We start from the raw sequence: 14801 nt of genomic DNA on the forward strand, positions 1-14801 counted from the left end.
GCAGAAGGATCCCTTTATAGAGTCTCTCTTCAGGTCACAATAGTGCTGCGCACATAATCCAGATCTCCAGGGTCTTACTAAACTACTGAATGAACCAGACTGGACTGGTTCATTGGTTTCTAAACTGACTCAATACTTCTGTTTTTTAACTTCCAGTTTTTCAGTTATAGATACATCAAATGCTTTTGGTATTAAAAATGACTTTATTAAAAATATGTGAATATATCAGTAGAGAAATAATTAATGTTTTCCTTGTCCCCAAAAGAAAAAAGTGCTCAGAGATTTAGGTTTTCAAAATTAGTTTATTTTCTAGGTTTGCTCACTATAGATAAAAATGTATAGAACTAGCTGGAGGCTTGATTTGCATAACACCAGTGAGTAACACTGTCTTGTAATCACATCCTTATGATCTGTTTGGATGAGAATTCCAAAGTCTCTGAAAGTCATTAATTTCTTGAAAAATGTAGAATTCAATACCAAAATCTGTTGAAGGAAGCGTATAAGAGAGATAGTCCTTCTGAGGTTCGTGGGACTCGGTACATAGTGTTGAAAGCATGGCTTCTGTCTTATAAAAAAGGTAAGAAATATAATTGGTGAAAAGACTATTTTTAAAAAAATCAACCAGAAAACAATAATAAAATCTTTAATCTCTGTAAAGTTGTTTTTTTTTCAGATGTGACCCTCCCACTTTGGAAAAGCCCATGATGTCATGGTCTTATCACTCAGTGCAATCCAGTCTGAAAATATAAGATTCATAAGCAAATGTTCCTTGATGAGAAGCAGCCAACAGAGCATAAATTTTCACTTAGTTCCTTTCCAGTTTCAATCTGCTATTTAACATGCTGACAGTCCACCTGGATGACAGAGTTCCAATTGTTTATCTTAACTGCTTCACCCTCATTCCTGCTGACAAGAAAAGTAAAATGCTGGTTTTGAAAAGACCTGAAAAAAATCTTTATAGCTGGGAAAAAAGGGAAAGAAACAATAAATAGATCTATCTACAAAATAGGAGTTTAAATTCTATGACAATCTGTGTTCATTCCCAGTTCAGATTGTGTAGGAAAAAGCTATCGTAAAATAATGTCAAACTTGCAAAACTGAGCACTCAGAAGTGAAGTTCTTAGCTTAAGTGTGGTGCTACAGGGGGCTGTTACTATGCTAGCGTCTTGCTCAGAAAAAGTCACCTGCAGCAGAACCTGTCATGAAACCCTGCTTGTGCAAGCCTAAGGGAACGTGCACATCTCCAAACCTGATAAAGTCTCAGTAACTTATTTATTATCTCTCAGCTGAGGTGCAGGTCTCAAATCTGCATTGTCTATACTCAGCAAATAACCTCCTGTCTTTGCTATCAGGAAAATACCATGTAGCAAAAATGAGCCATATCTGAATTAATCTTCACTGTTATCATGCCAGGTATATATGCTAGACTGTTGAAGCCCAACTCTTTTGGCTGTTGGATCCAGACTGCAAAGGTCTGGAGGAAGAGCACTGCTGTGAAACAGACCTCATGTACATTTCTGGAAGCACGCACTATATGTGCTCCACTACTCCACTACAGACTACTGCCTTGCATTGGGTGTACAGGAGAGAACGTTTCAGAAATGTCTTCCTGTGTAAGAGTGACAGTAACCCTGACAGCTGCCTTTGCTGCAGGTCCATTATGTGGTGGCAGAAGTGGCTGACTTAATCATTCTGGCAGGAGGAGCTTCCTCCAGCTGACATCTTTCTGACAACTTTGCTGTCCCTTCTACATCACAAGAGATGTGGTTTTGATTGTGTGATTGACCCCACTGGGGATGTCAGTTCAGAGCAAGTCTTCAGGACGCTTGACTGGCTTTGCAAACTTTGTACACCTTGTGCGACATACAGGCTGGGCACCCTTGGGGCGTGCTAGTACTCAGAATTTCTGTCTCTTTAGAGTAATGTACCCCCATGGTGTTTGTAGTTTTAGACATCCCACCAGACAGTCACATTTGTGTGCAAAGAATGAAACAGAATTTATTTTGCAATATCAAGCAGGAAAGATGGATATCCAATTTGACTAACTCAACTGTATGCACGGCCTCTGGGCTTTTCTTGTTCAGACAGAATTTTTCCTTGTATGATTCCTAAACACTGGGGTGTGAGGCCTTAGTTATAGGCAAAGGCTGTGAAGAGCTCAGCCATTCGGTGTTGGAAAAATAATTTTGAACAAGTTTGTTTCCTTTGTATTTTATAATATCATCAGATCGTAAAGAGGAAGGTTCAATCTATTAATACATTAAGTGTCTAAATCTATAAAGCAAGCAAACACATTCAAAACAATTTCAGTTATTATTCTCTTCAGAAAGAAGGGATTTTGTTAACTTTTGGTTTTTACTGCATATTTTTGGGAAAACTTGACATAATTAATTATTTGACTAATTTCCATTGGTTAGCATAAAAACTGTGGAAATTAAGATACTACTTAGCTGTGATGTATAGTGTCCTAATTGGTTATGCAAGCTTCCTACACTGCTGGTTTTCAAGGTTTAACCAGCTGAGCAGGATCTACTGCTGTATCCCATGAGAATACCTGCTGAAGGAGCTGGCAGAAGAGCTTGCCATTATTTATTTATTTATTTGCATTATTTATCAGCAGTCCTGGTCTAGTGGGCAGGTACCCAAGCATTGGAGGTTGGCCAGTGTGATGCCTCTCTGTAAAAATGGCAAGCAGGAAGAACCTGGAAAATACAGGCCTGTTAGCCTGACCTCAGTGCCAGGGAAGGTCATGGAGCAGTTGATCCTAAGTGCTGCATATGCTGCTCATAAAGCAAGTTCTGCGATAAGGGTGACCCACTTGGTTGATGAGGGAAAGGCTGTAGACATTGTCGATTTGGACTTTAGTAAAGCATTTGACACTGTCTCCCACAGTATTCTCTTGGAGAAATTGGCTACTCATGGCCTGGATAGGTGTGTTCACTGGTTTGGAAACTGGTTGGATGGCAGAGCCCAAAGAGTGATGGTAAATGGCAGCAAAAAGGCCAACAGCGACCTGGGCTGTGTCAGCAGTAATGTGGCCAGCAGGGCCAGGACAGTGATCGTCCCCTGTACTCGGCACTGGTTGGGATGCATCTTAAATACTGTCTTCAGTTCTGGGCTCCTCACTACAAGAGAGACCTCAATGAGAGACCTACAAGAGAGGGCAATGAAGCTGGTGAAGAGTCTGGAGAGTAAGTCTTGTGAGGAAGGGCTGAGAAAACTGGGGGTGTTTAGTCTAGAGATGAGAAGCCTCAGGGAGGACCTTTTCACTCTCTACAACTACGTGAAGGGAGGCTGTAGCGAGGTGGGGTTCAGTCTCTTCTCCCAAGTAACAAGCAATAGGACAAGACAAAATGGCCTCAATCTGCACCAAGGGAGGTTTAGATTGGATGTTAGGAAAAATTTCTTCACTGGAAGGGTGGTCAGGCATTGGAACAGGCTGCCCAGTGAAGTGGTGGAGGCACCATCCCTGGTAGTATTCAGAAATGGTGTAGATGAGGCCCTTAGTGACATGGTTTAATGGCGATCTTGGCAGTCCTGGGGTTATGGTTGGACTTCATGTTCTTAAAGGTCTTTTCCAACGTAGCTGATTCTGTAATTTTACTGTATATCTTATTAACAAACTTACAGTTCTGTTTAGTGCTAATGCTTTCCTAAAATAATAGTATTATTGTTTACATTTGAAATGTAGATATATAAATGTATTAAGTTAATTAATGAAGTTAATTCAAATATGCCAGGTCAGTTATTTTCAGACAAAATATGTGTGTTGTGTGAATGGATGTCAAGAATGTGTGTGCATATATATGTATGTGTGCATATATATGTATATATGCATATGGGCAGACAATAATGAGTTTTACCCATTAATTTATTCCTTTATTAAAAAACAAAACAAAGAAACAAAACAATGCCTGTATTTACTGGTAGCTTGATTGTGACAGACTTTAATGCTTCTCTTTGGAATTGTCTAAGCTTTATGCATAGCTAATATTTTTCTTAAAACTTAAAGTTTCTGAGACACCTAAAATTCTGGTTCTGAGCATCACAAAAAGTTTCTCAGTCCTTGGCAGTGAGAAATCCCTGCTGGAGTTAACCACCAGTCCTGTAAACTAAAGGTTTCTTTCTCCATCTTCCAGGAGGGGCTTGCTTTGGTAAGCCTTCTTAGAGCATGCCCACCTTGTGCGGGATTGCACTCACATGAGATGGGAGGTCTGCTGTCCTTTGATAGAGTAGTAGATGCGGCACTGTCAGGTTTCTTCTGTATCAGAGGAAACAAACTCAGCTGTTCTGATACCCTGGATGGTACCCCTTTGATCTCTGAGCTTCAAATTCTTTTATCGCTGTGTGTTGTTTCAAAGGCAAGTGTAGAGCTAGTAACTCAGCAGGGTAAGGCTGTCCTCTTCTATTTCTATTAAACCTTTGTAATACAGAAAGGAGTCAGGATTGACAGTATGAAAGTAAGGGAATGAACACAGTGAAAAAGTCCATTTAATACTGTAATCCTTGCATAGGGAAGAGTTCTTTGCACCAGTCTTTGCTACAGAGACCTTGCACCAAATTTTACATATATATATATATATATATATGAATGACAGGAAAAAGAAAATCCTTGGATTGGTAACACAAGATTCCCATCTGTCTGACCTAACTCCTGTGCTGCTGGATCATATGCTGGATACTATATTCTCTTTCTTCTTCCACCCCATCCCTTTTCCTGAGGAGAAATTGCAACTTTCAGCCTTCCTTCCTCTGAGGAACAGTTTTTCCCATGAATGTAGAACATGGTCTAATTCAAAAAAGCATGCAACATTCTACAGAATATTTTCTTCCATCCTTTCAGACAAAGGAAGGGATTGAACATAGGTTATCCACATTCTGGGTGAGCACTTTAATTATTCAGTTGTATGAGCAGCAGGGGGAGATTCCTGTAGGCATTTTGAAGAGAGTAGCAGATAATCCCCTTTTGAAAGACTGAGTGAGGCTTCTATTTACAGGAGGCCTCAGGCTTGAACAGGTAGGGGCTGCTGTGGAAGATGGGTAGAATTGTCACTGCTTCCAAAATGGGGCAGGTCTGGGCAAATCTTAGCCAAATTCTCACTGGAAAGCACAACCACTTTCTTCCTTCTGGCCACTGGAGGTGGCCTGTTGTCCTTGGATCTAAAATGCACTCTTGGGAAGAAGAGTGAAGCTGTTCTCCGTATTCTCCAGGTTATGTCATTGCAATTGCATGCTGCTCTTATATAAAAACCAGGATGTATAATTGCATGCTGCTGTAATTATATATGTAAAAGCATGTATATAATTGCATCCTGATGTAATTAATGGAAACTTTCCCTTGTTTCATTGAAGTTTGGATGGTGTTAAAGGTGGACATGTTGGCCAGTGATTTTTATCTGAGGACTCATTTGTTATTTTATTCCAAATGAAACACCTATTAAGATTGTAGCTTTGATTCAGAACATTCCTTTTCTAATTAAATAGGTAATGCATACCCAAAATAAGTACTAATTATGATCCCATAATGATAATTTTGGGGTTTATTTATGATTCTTAAATATATATATATACTACCAGTCTAAGAAATCAGTAAGATTATTTCTCTCATGTTTAGGCAGAAATGTGACGAAATGTGGCAGAAATGTGACGAAATTCAAACATTAGTTATTTAACACCACTTAACAAACCATTTAGTATGGCCTTACATTTATATGAGACAAATAGTGAAAGGACTCTCACTAATAGTCAGCTGAAAACATCCTTAAATAGTGAGAACTAATCTAAATCAATTAAACTAAAAAGTTCAATTTACAATTAAGGTAATATAAGCTATCTCAATAGTATTTAGCTCTATCTTGAAATTTATCAGATCTATGTAAAAGTTGCTTAGAGATGCCAAAGTAGTGTATAATGCAGGAATTACAGATACACCTCTTGCATGCCATTGAGTTTAGCAGGAGCTTTGCCAACAAAGTGAATGATGAAAGTAATAGGCCCAAGGCATGTTCATAAATTAAAATAATTTTGGTGATACATATTGACAGATTATTTGCCATGGAAATCTGACACAACTGAAATCCTTTCTTTTAATTAGTTCTAGCAGAATAGCTGAGCTGATGCAGATGTCAAACAAGATTCCTTAGCTGAGGAATTTGGGGTCAAGTCTATTCAGATCATACTTGCTTTGTAACTAAATTTAGCAAATATGTATTTAAAAACCCAGCTAGTTAATTAGAATTAAGTACTGGTCCTGATACTGATTTCAGTTGCAATAGTCTGAATATATCCCTGATTTTTTTTCTGTTGATATGGGGATAGTTTATATTGCTCTAGTTCACTCTTGTGTCTTATCTATAAATTTTTGAGAATGTGTACCTCAGTATGCTAGAAAAAAACTAGCACATTTGAGTGCTCCATAAATTGAAAATAATAGAAAAAGTTGGTTCAGGTAGGCTTTTCCTTCCCTAGGGGAACTTCTTGACTGGAGGAGATAATTCACTCTACAGGTAACATAAAAGCTGAAAAAAAGAAAAAAAGAGGCAGACAATGAAAATGTCTGGGCTGTTACCCATGCTGACACTAAAAAGACAAATTCAGCAGTCTGAATGGAGAAGGACCCTGAGTAGCAGCAGTATGTGAGGGGTTCAAAGTCTGCAGCACTTACCAGTCTGAGAGCAATTAATAGTGCAGTTTAGAAAGGCTCTCTTTCCTTTACATGCACACGCAAATGAGCTGTTTCCCTAAATTTTGATTGTCACCAAATGAAGAAACTAAGTGCAGGATCACGCTTACAAATTTTAGGTTTTTTTAGGGCTCTAAAAATACCATTACTGGAGAGCTGAAGCAACTTCCTTAATTTCTGGCTATCTGGGTTAGGTGAGCAGCTGCTACTTTCTTATACAGATTGGAAAGGGAGCAAAAAGAAGAAATTATGCCATGCCTTTTCTGGGAACTACTTGGCATCTTTGCACGTAACATTAAATCCTATACAGAGAAGGTGGGATTTTGAAGTTGTAAAAATATGTAAAAATAAATTGGTGTCACTTCTTTTTTAATGAGGTCACATATTTGGACAGTAATGATCACCAGGAACCATTGTATAGTATATTTAGACAAGTACAGGACATTTGGTTCAGGTTCATGTGTTATTTTGATCAAAGAATTAAATTAAAATGCAGTAAACATGACATCCTAAAATAAATTGACCACTAGGCAGAGAGGTAATTGCAAAAGTAAAATCCACAACAAGTGGATGATTTCTACAGAAGTGCTGTGTCTTCTGCACTTGGCAGTAATTCAGTGGTTACCAGGAGGCTGTATTCAGTTCCAGTGTTTGTACCTTTGGATAAATAAGAAACAGTGCAGAAGATAGCTTTTAAAAAGTTGAAAAGGAAAAAAAAAAAAAAAAAGTAGAGGAAAGCAGGGCTCAGAATAAGGGCACATAAAGCATCTCCTGCTGAAAGGGTTCCGAAAGCATCTATGCTTATGCCATATTTCAGCAGCTAAGGCACTCTCCACAGAAGTTGGAAATTGAACTTGTGACACTAGCAGTCTTAGTGGGTGTTGTTGGAGAAAAAGGTCACCTCCATTGACCTGAGAAAAGTCTGCAGGGAAGAGTTAAGTCTGTGAGTGTCTTTTTGAAATAAGTGCCAAAGATCTGAAGAAGGTTTCCATTCATTACCTGAGGGTTTTGTGTTTCCTATGAACCAGAAAAGGTGGCTACTCATAGATTTCATGATACTGTTTTGGACTCCCAATTCTCTGAGAATTGGAGAAATCAGTTATGTGACCTGGGGCAAGAGTTCCATGAAATGTCAACACCTGAAGAGCTAGGCCCTATACACTGGTGAAGGCTGTGATAACTGGAAAACCAATTTTGTGAATTTAACGCTTCACCAGTTTTCTAAAGGTTACTTTTTCCAGAAGAGACCTCCAATGCACTGTAAAATGGGGTGGTTATATGATTTTTTCCACAGCTGTAAATGCTTTGCAGTGCAGAATGATGCTTGGAGTCAGGTAAGGTGGTTGCATACAGCTTGCTGACACCAGTGCGTCTTCATTCTGACTAAGAAGTATTTCATGGGAGAGGACAGCACAACTAGCCATGTTAGAACAATGATGTAAGCTTGATTTTCCCCTCCAGACTACAGACGAGCGCATTCGGCTGCCGGACATCCGAGCGAGCAGGTGGTACCAGTTTCGTGTGGCAGCTGTGAATGTGCATGGGACGAGAGGCTTCACGGCACCCAGCAAGCACTTCCGATCCTCAAAAGGTTAGTTTTGTCCACTGTGTCTGGTGCTTACCTTCCTCTCACTCACATGGAGTGCAACCTGATCTGCCTACTTTTGTGGCAGAGGTTTTAACAGGTGGGTTTTCAGGTAGTTTTGCCGCCAGCTTTAGAAATGGTTTGAGATTTTTCTGAAGTCAGCAAAAGAATTAAAGATGTCATTATTCTTTCATCAGTAAGGGGTCTCAATGAATAAGCCTTCTTTTAAACATTTCCTGCAGTGTTGGTCTTGAAAAACATGACCCTGACCATGAAACATGAAGGAACTGGGGTTTCAGTGTGTTATTCTGAGAGGTTTCTTATTTTCCCTTTAACTTATGAGAAATATGTTGCTGCCATATGTTTAACAGAGTACTGAATTTTTTTGTTGCTTGTATCTAAATAATTGTAGCAGCATTGTTTTGATGGAACTGTGGGCTCTCTTAATATAGCCTTCCCCTTGCTAGCGCTAGCTGTAAGGGCTTAAGAATAAAGAGTATAAATGCTAAGTAGCATGTTTCTGTTCATTAGAAAGGCATGCTGGACAATCCACAAAGTGTTATAGGGTTTTTTTGTTGCCATTTCTGGTTTTGCAAAGGTTTGGGTAATAAGATAACTTTAAAAATTATTTCTGTACCAGTAAATGGTACTTGCGGGATGGGGAAGATAGGAACAGATCTCCCGTTACGTTAAGTTGCTAGCTTTTTTCCTTGTGTGCCTATGACCTGCAGAAACCAACATTTTCCGGGATGACTCTTGGGCTTAGTATCGGAGTTGGCAGAGGCCAGAAACTATTCCCAGTGAACAGATGGTATGGATGCGGTCACCCTCTCTTAAAGGCAGTTAATAATGTGGGCATTGCCAGACCATGCTAGTTGACTTTAGTGCCGAAGAATGAGATTTAGCATTCTTAACTCATAGAAGTTTCTAAGAGAAAGACTTTTTTAGTAGTGACAGAATCTTTATACTTGTTTAATGCATACTTTGAGGAATGCATTTTCTCCTTGTTCTGCAGACAGAATTATCTTGCAATACAGGCAGTGGCCATCTATAGGTTCCCATGCTAGCTTTTTCACATGCTGTTAGGACATAGTCCTAGAAAAAAAATCTTACTGTAGATGCAGTTATAGAGACATGCAAATGCTTTTGCTGGTATGGATTGTTTAATTACTTATGGAATAATTATACATTAGACTTAATGATTTTTTTGGTGCTATAATCACATTTGTAGTAGGAAGTTTGGCTGGCATAGACATCCCATTACTGCTTTGACCATGACTGCTTTTGAAGTATAACAGAAGTATTATTTTAAGAATTTATTATACTTAAGTAGCATACCATTTCAGTCAAATAAAAAAGACAACTCCTTCGAGCTGTGTTGATCTTACTGCAAGGACTCAGCTGCAGCAGTAGCTTTTATTTGTGCTTTTCTTCATGAGCAGCACTTCAGCAGATACAGCACTTTGTTACTGAACCTGGCATCAACTTTCTTTTAGACTGAGATAACTGTCAGTTGTTTTACTGAGTTTGTAAAGATTTTCCAGCTACTCTGCTTGGAACCACTATAATTGCAGTTACATAAAGGTATATATCATGATAACTCTGAGGTTTTGGCTTGAGCATGACATTTTCAGGCAGAATTTTTATTACTTTTCCCAAAATTCATCCCCTACTGATTGTGCTAGCCACAGGAGTATATTGTTCAAAATTCCTACACTGGTAATGAATGTCCATGGTAAGTCATAGGGAAGCTCTCTTTAGCTCAGTATCTGACCCCAGCCAAAAGTAGGTTTCTGGAGAGCAGTTTTAAGAGCAGGATAAGCACATAGGGATATGTGTACAGAATAGTCTCCCAGCTGGCAGTGATTTGTGTTTCAGGAGCTTGTGGCTTTGAAATGACTGTGTGTTAGATATCAGAGTCCTCTTTTATTGTGGGCTCTGCAGCTACCTCTGAACCACTTGCTTTTTTTGAGTACTGCTCATGGCTATCTGGTGGAGAGCACATCTAGGCATTCGTGCAAAGGACAGTAAGAGCCAGTGCTACCTCTGCATGCGCTTTACCTAATAAACCAAAATAATGTGGCCTTGATAATTGCAGAAAGTTTGTAGCCAGCATTGTTCAAAAGGCCTCTGTAACTCAAAATGACAATTTTCAAATCTAAACTCCAGCTCATGGCAGAGAATTGTGAATTGCCAGAAAAACAGCAGGGAGTTCAGTTAGCTGTCAGCTTTGCAGCCAAAACCATCCTACTATGGCAGCACATTTGACTGTTTTAGAGTCTTTGGTATTGTCAGGGCTTATTATAAAGATACAGGCACAGCTACAGGCTGGGCAAAGAAGAGATTCAGAGCAGCCCTGCGGAGAAGGACTTGGGGGTCCTGGTTGATGAGAGAATGAACATGAGCCAGCAGTGTGCGCTTGCAGCCCAGAAAGCCAACCGTATCCTGGGCTGCATCAAAAGGAGTGTGACCAGCAGGTCAAAGGAGGTGATCCTGCCCCTTTATTCTGCTCTCATGAGACCTGACTTTGAGTATTGTGTGCAGTTCTGGTATCCTCAACGCAAAAAGGACATGGAACTGCTGGAAGAAGTCGAGAGGAGGGCCACGAGGATGATCGGGGGGCTGGTGCACCTCCTGTATGAAGACAGGCTGAGAAAGTTGGGGTTGTTCAGCCTGGAGAAGAGAAGGCTGCGTGGAGACCTCATAGCAGCCTTCCAGTGTCTATAGGGGGCCTATAGGGATGCTGGGGAGGGACTCTTCATTAGGGACTGTAGTGACAGGACAAGAGGTAACAGGTTAAAACTTAAACAGGGGAAATTTAGATTGGATATAAGGAGGAAATTCTTTCCTGTTAGGGTAGTGAGGCACTGGAATGGGTTGCCCAGGGAGGTTGTGAATGCTCCATCCCTGGCAGTGTTCAAGGCCAGGTTTAGTGTAAGGTGTCCGTGCCCATGGCAGGGGGGTTGGAACTTGATGATCTTAAGTTCCTTTCCAACCCTAACTATTCTATGATTCTATTCTGTGATTCTGTATGTTCACCAGATAAACGTGTAGATGCACTAGGTGACTCACATGAAAATGCTGCTAGGTAGTGACTGTTGGGAATAATAGTGGGATGCTTCAACTGGTATTTCTTAGCCTTCGTGTCCCCAAGCAGGTGCTCATAGTGATTACAGTTATAGTGTCAAATAGACATTTAATTACTACATTGGAGCTCAGTGGGAAGTGGCAGCCCCTGCCTGGCAGAGAGGCAGCAAACTGCTGTTTAGATGTGCCTAGTTTTTTTGAGTGCCAGCATGTACAGGCCCCTGCTGAGCTCCTACAGGCACATCTAACCTCCAGTTTGGAAAAGGAAAGTGGACTTTGGCAGGTTACCTTTGGGAGGTTGCTGACTGTCTGCGCTACATTTGTATGAAGTGTGGACAGAAATTCACATCAGTTCTTGTACTGTTTCACTTCACCCTGTTGTGCCAAGACCAAGAGATTATTGTCTGTGTCAGACTTAACAGAAGTTTTCTTTAAGAACAAATCCTTTGATCAGGAAATATGACAGCAATTCCTAAGGAGGTTTACCATGCAAGATGCTGAACTTTTACCAGTTGCTCATAAGTTATAATGAATAGCAAATTATCTGGGGTTATTTTTTTCTTCAAAGTAGGGCAAACATGATATATAATCTGAATCTAGGGAGGAGTATGGCACCACGATGTCTCTGTCCCTAAATATTTTAAGCAGTTAAAAGGAATATTCAAAAACACTGGTCCTGTAATTACTTGGAGGGAAACTTTTTGTCTGGTTACACAAACTGTTTTATACTGTTTTATGGGTTTTTTTTTTTTTCAAATGCACAAAATACAATTTCTGAGTAGACTCAGCAAAGAAAGGTTTTGGTATATTCAAATTAATGTGAAGTCTACTGAGGCATGTAATTTCCATTAAGTTTTCTATCACTAAATAAAGCTTCTTACTAACCAAATTCATTTAATTTCCCAGTCATGAAATAGGTAAAACCAGAAAGAGTATTTCATCAAGCATTTCAGCTTACCATTCTGCATCTAGGTGTGTTTTGAGGTTTTATCTATTGCAACTTTTGATGCTCTTATACTATAAACTTTGGAGGTGAAGGTTTATGAACTGTTCTGCACTGCCTCGTGTTCATGGCATTAATCTGTAAACAGTAAGTGATATATCTGAGATAATTGATGAAATAGAGCTTAAGCAGAGGTTTTTTTAAATGTTATTTCTTTTTAATAAAGGAAATGAAGGATTTGTATGTGCTTGTCCGGCATGACCTTCACAGGAATGAAGTGATGCTTCATTTTGCCAAAATGCAATTTCAAAATTGCAAGAAACACACGTTAGACTAGGCCTATCTGTGGAGCAGAGCTGCTAGAAGGTGAATACTGCATCTAGGAGAGTGGATTCTTTCCTAGAAGTAGGTATCTGCACATAGATTTTCAGATTGATACTGTCACCTAAAATTGATCAAAACTTTCAGCTATTTTGACAGTGGTTTGCAGTTCTATTTTAAAGGTTTTTAAATGGTGTGTGCTTTATTTTTCATCTTCAACTGAATGGCAATACTTTGCAATAACAGCAATAAATAAAGACAATGGAATGCCTGGGAGAACTTTTTTGGTTCCTGAAGTTACACATATATTTCTTTCAATATTTTGGCTGGCACTGTGCAACTGTTTCATTTTCTCTGAAGCAGAAGAGAGCTGTCCCTACAATCCACATATGAGTCTCCCTGGATGAAAAGCTACCTCTGCTTTCCTCCCATTAAGCAAGCGCCGGATAGACTAACTGAACTGGTGAGAAGCTGCTCAGCACTAGTAATACAAATTTTAATTTGTTGCAAGAATTTTTAGGCTACTTTTTTTGTAGCTTCTTATGATTTATGATAAGAATGAACTCTTAGAGACTGCAGTTACCTAAAGCAATAAGTATTAGGCATTTCTATATTATCTTGCTGGTCTGTAGTTAGGTACAGTGCATTTTCTGAGACGGAATGAGGCTGTAAGATCAACACAGTGAGCCCAAACTATCTGATCCTTCTATGTCTCCTGAAGTTTTTTATCTTCAACATGAAGGCAGTTGCTAGCATACACAGGATAAATTGTCAAGCAAAAGGAAGCAGACAACATTGTTTTCACAGCACATAAGTGCCATGCTGAATGTGATTTCACGCATACATTACTGAGTGTTAGAAAAACTAGAACAGACACCCACTCCCAGCAGTAAAATTCTTTCTGTTGCTCCTTTGGGACCAATGATTTTTTTATGCTGTTGCACAGCTGGTTTATGTGTGCCATTTCCATTGGGCAAAGCCAGTTTTCCTGCTTATGTCTTGTAACTGTTTAATGGTTGGAAACCATTACTGTCTGTTGAGCAGCTTCAGCAGATTTTTAGAGTTGGAAGGTCTAATGTTTAAAAGATAGCAATGTTAAATCCATTTTAAGTCAGGAAAAAAGTTCGTTAAAAAAGTCTTTAAATTAGAGTCAAACTTGCTATCATTTTTACAGCTCAGAATGAGAATTCTGGTTCCAATATTGTTCTTTCCTTCTCTGACAATATTCCAAATCATGTACTGTTTTCACCCCAGTTGCCACATTTAAAGCCAAAGTGGATACATTGCAGCAGTGTACGGTGATGCTATTCTTGTACACAACTTGCCCGTACTGTTTTGTTAAAGTTGTAAAATTGCTTCCAGATCCTACTGATTGAAAACAAAAATGTAAAATATAAACTGTCTATCACTGTATTTACAAATACAAGTGTGGGAAGGTGTGTATTTTGAAATGGTGATGATGTGAGCGTTTTCTTCTTTTATTTACAGCAAGGAATTCTCCCTTTTGAGGGCTGGAGACAGAATTTTGCTTGTGATGGCTGAATAGCCAGAAATACAAGAATTTTAGCCCTTTGGGTGTATTCAAGCCAGATACAATCCAGACAAATGCAGTGCTTACTCCATGTGCTGGAACAGCAGCTTCAGCCTTGACCTAATGAAGCTATCATTTGTAGCAGTGAGAAGTGATTTACTTGTCAGGCTGCTGAGACCAGATTGATTTTTATTTTTTTTTTCATATTTGAGGACAGCTGTCTGTGCCAAATTCTGGTATATATAAAATGACTTTTATTTTATTTGAGTTGTAGTATAAACTGCAAAGGAAAAGCTGCAACTAGCATCGCTATTTCTGCAAACCAAAGAATTTAATTTAACACTCAGATAAATTTGTTTATGTAAAATTTCAGAACTTCACATTTGAAAAACTGGCAGTAGTTTCCATTCCAGTAGTTTAATGTTTATGTATCTGAATTATACATGTGGGCAGTCAGTCAAAAGGATCACAGATATATGAAGACTAACAGTAGGATGGCTGTTAGCTTTATAGTCAGCAGAATGCCAGTTGAGCTTCACAGTCAGGTTAACAAACACCTTATGTATATAAGCTTTATCATCCGGTACCAGTTACTAGACTTTGAAGTATTTCAGCATGAGTTGTGTACTGCTTTTAGGCTGCATAGGCATAA

At 39.2% G+C, this 14801-nt stretch overlaps 1 protein-coding gene across 5 annotated transcripts in view; it reads left to right on the forward strand.

The window, feature by feature from the left end:
- Nucleotides 1–14801, forward strand: part of ANOS1 (anosmin 1) — a 134295-nt gene that overhangs the window by 85084 nt on the left and 34410 nt on the right. For all 5 annotated transcript variants that reach the window (XM_061366479.1, XM_061366477.1, XM_061366478.1 and 2 more), the window contains one exon: nt 8144–8273. In XM_061366479.1, coding sequence (XP_061222463.1) covers nt 8144–8273 — 130 coding nt within the window. The remainder of the gene's footprint in view (nt 1–8143; nt 8274–14801) is intronic.

Source organism: Neopsephotus bourkii, unplaced genomic scaffold (genome assembly GCF_033783945.1).
Source record: "Neopsephotus bourkii isolate Nb327-2 ecotype Australia unplaced genomic scaffold, CSIRO-AGI_Nbou_v1 NB_1346, whole genome shotgun sequence".
In the NCBI taxonomy this organism is placed as follows: Eukaryota; Metazoa; Chordata; class Aves; order Psittaciformes; family Psittacidae; genus Neopsephotus; species Neopsephotus bourkii.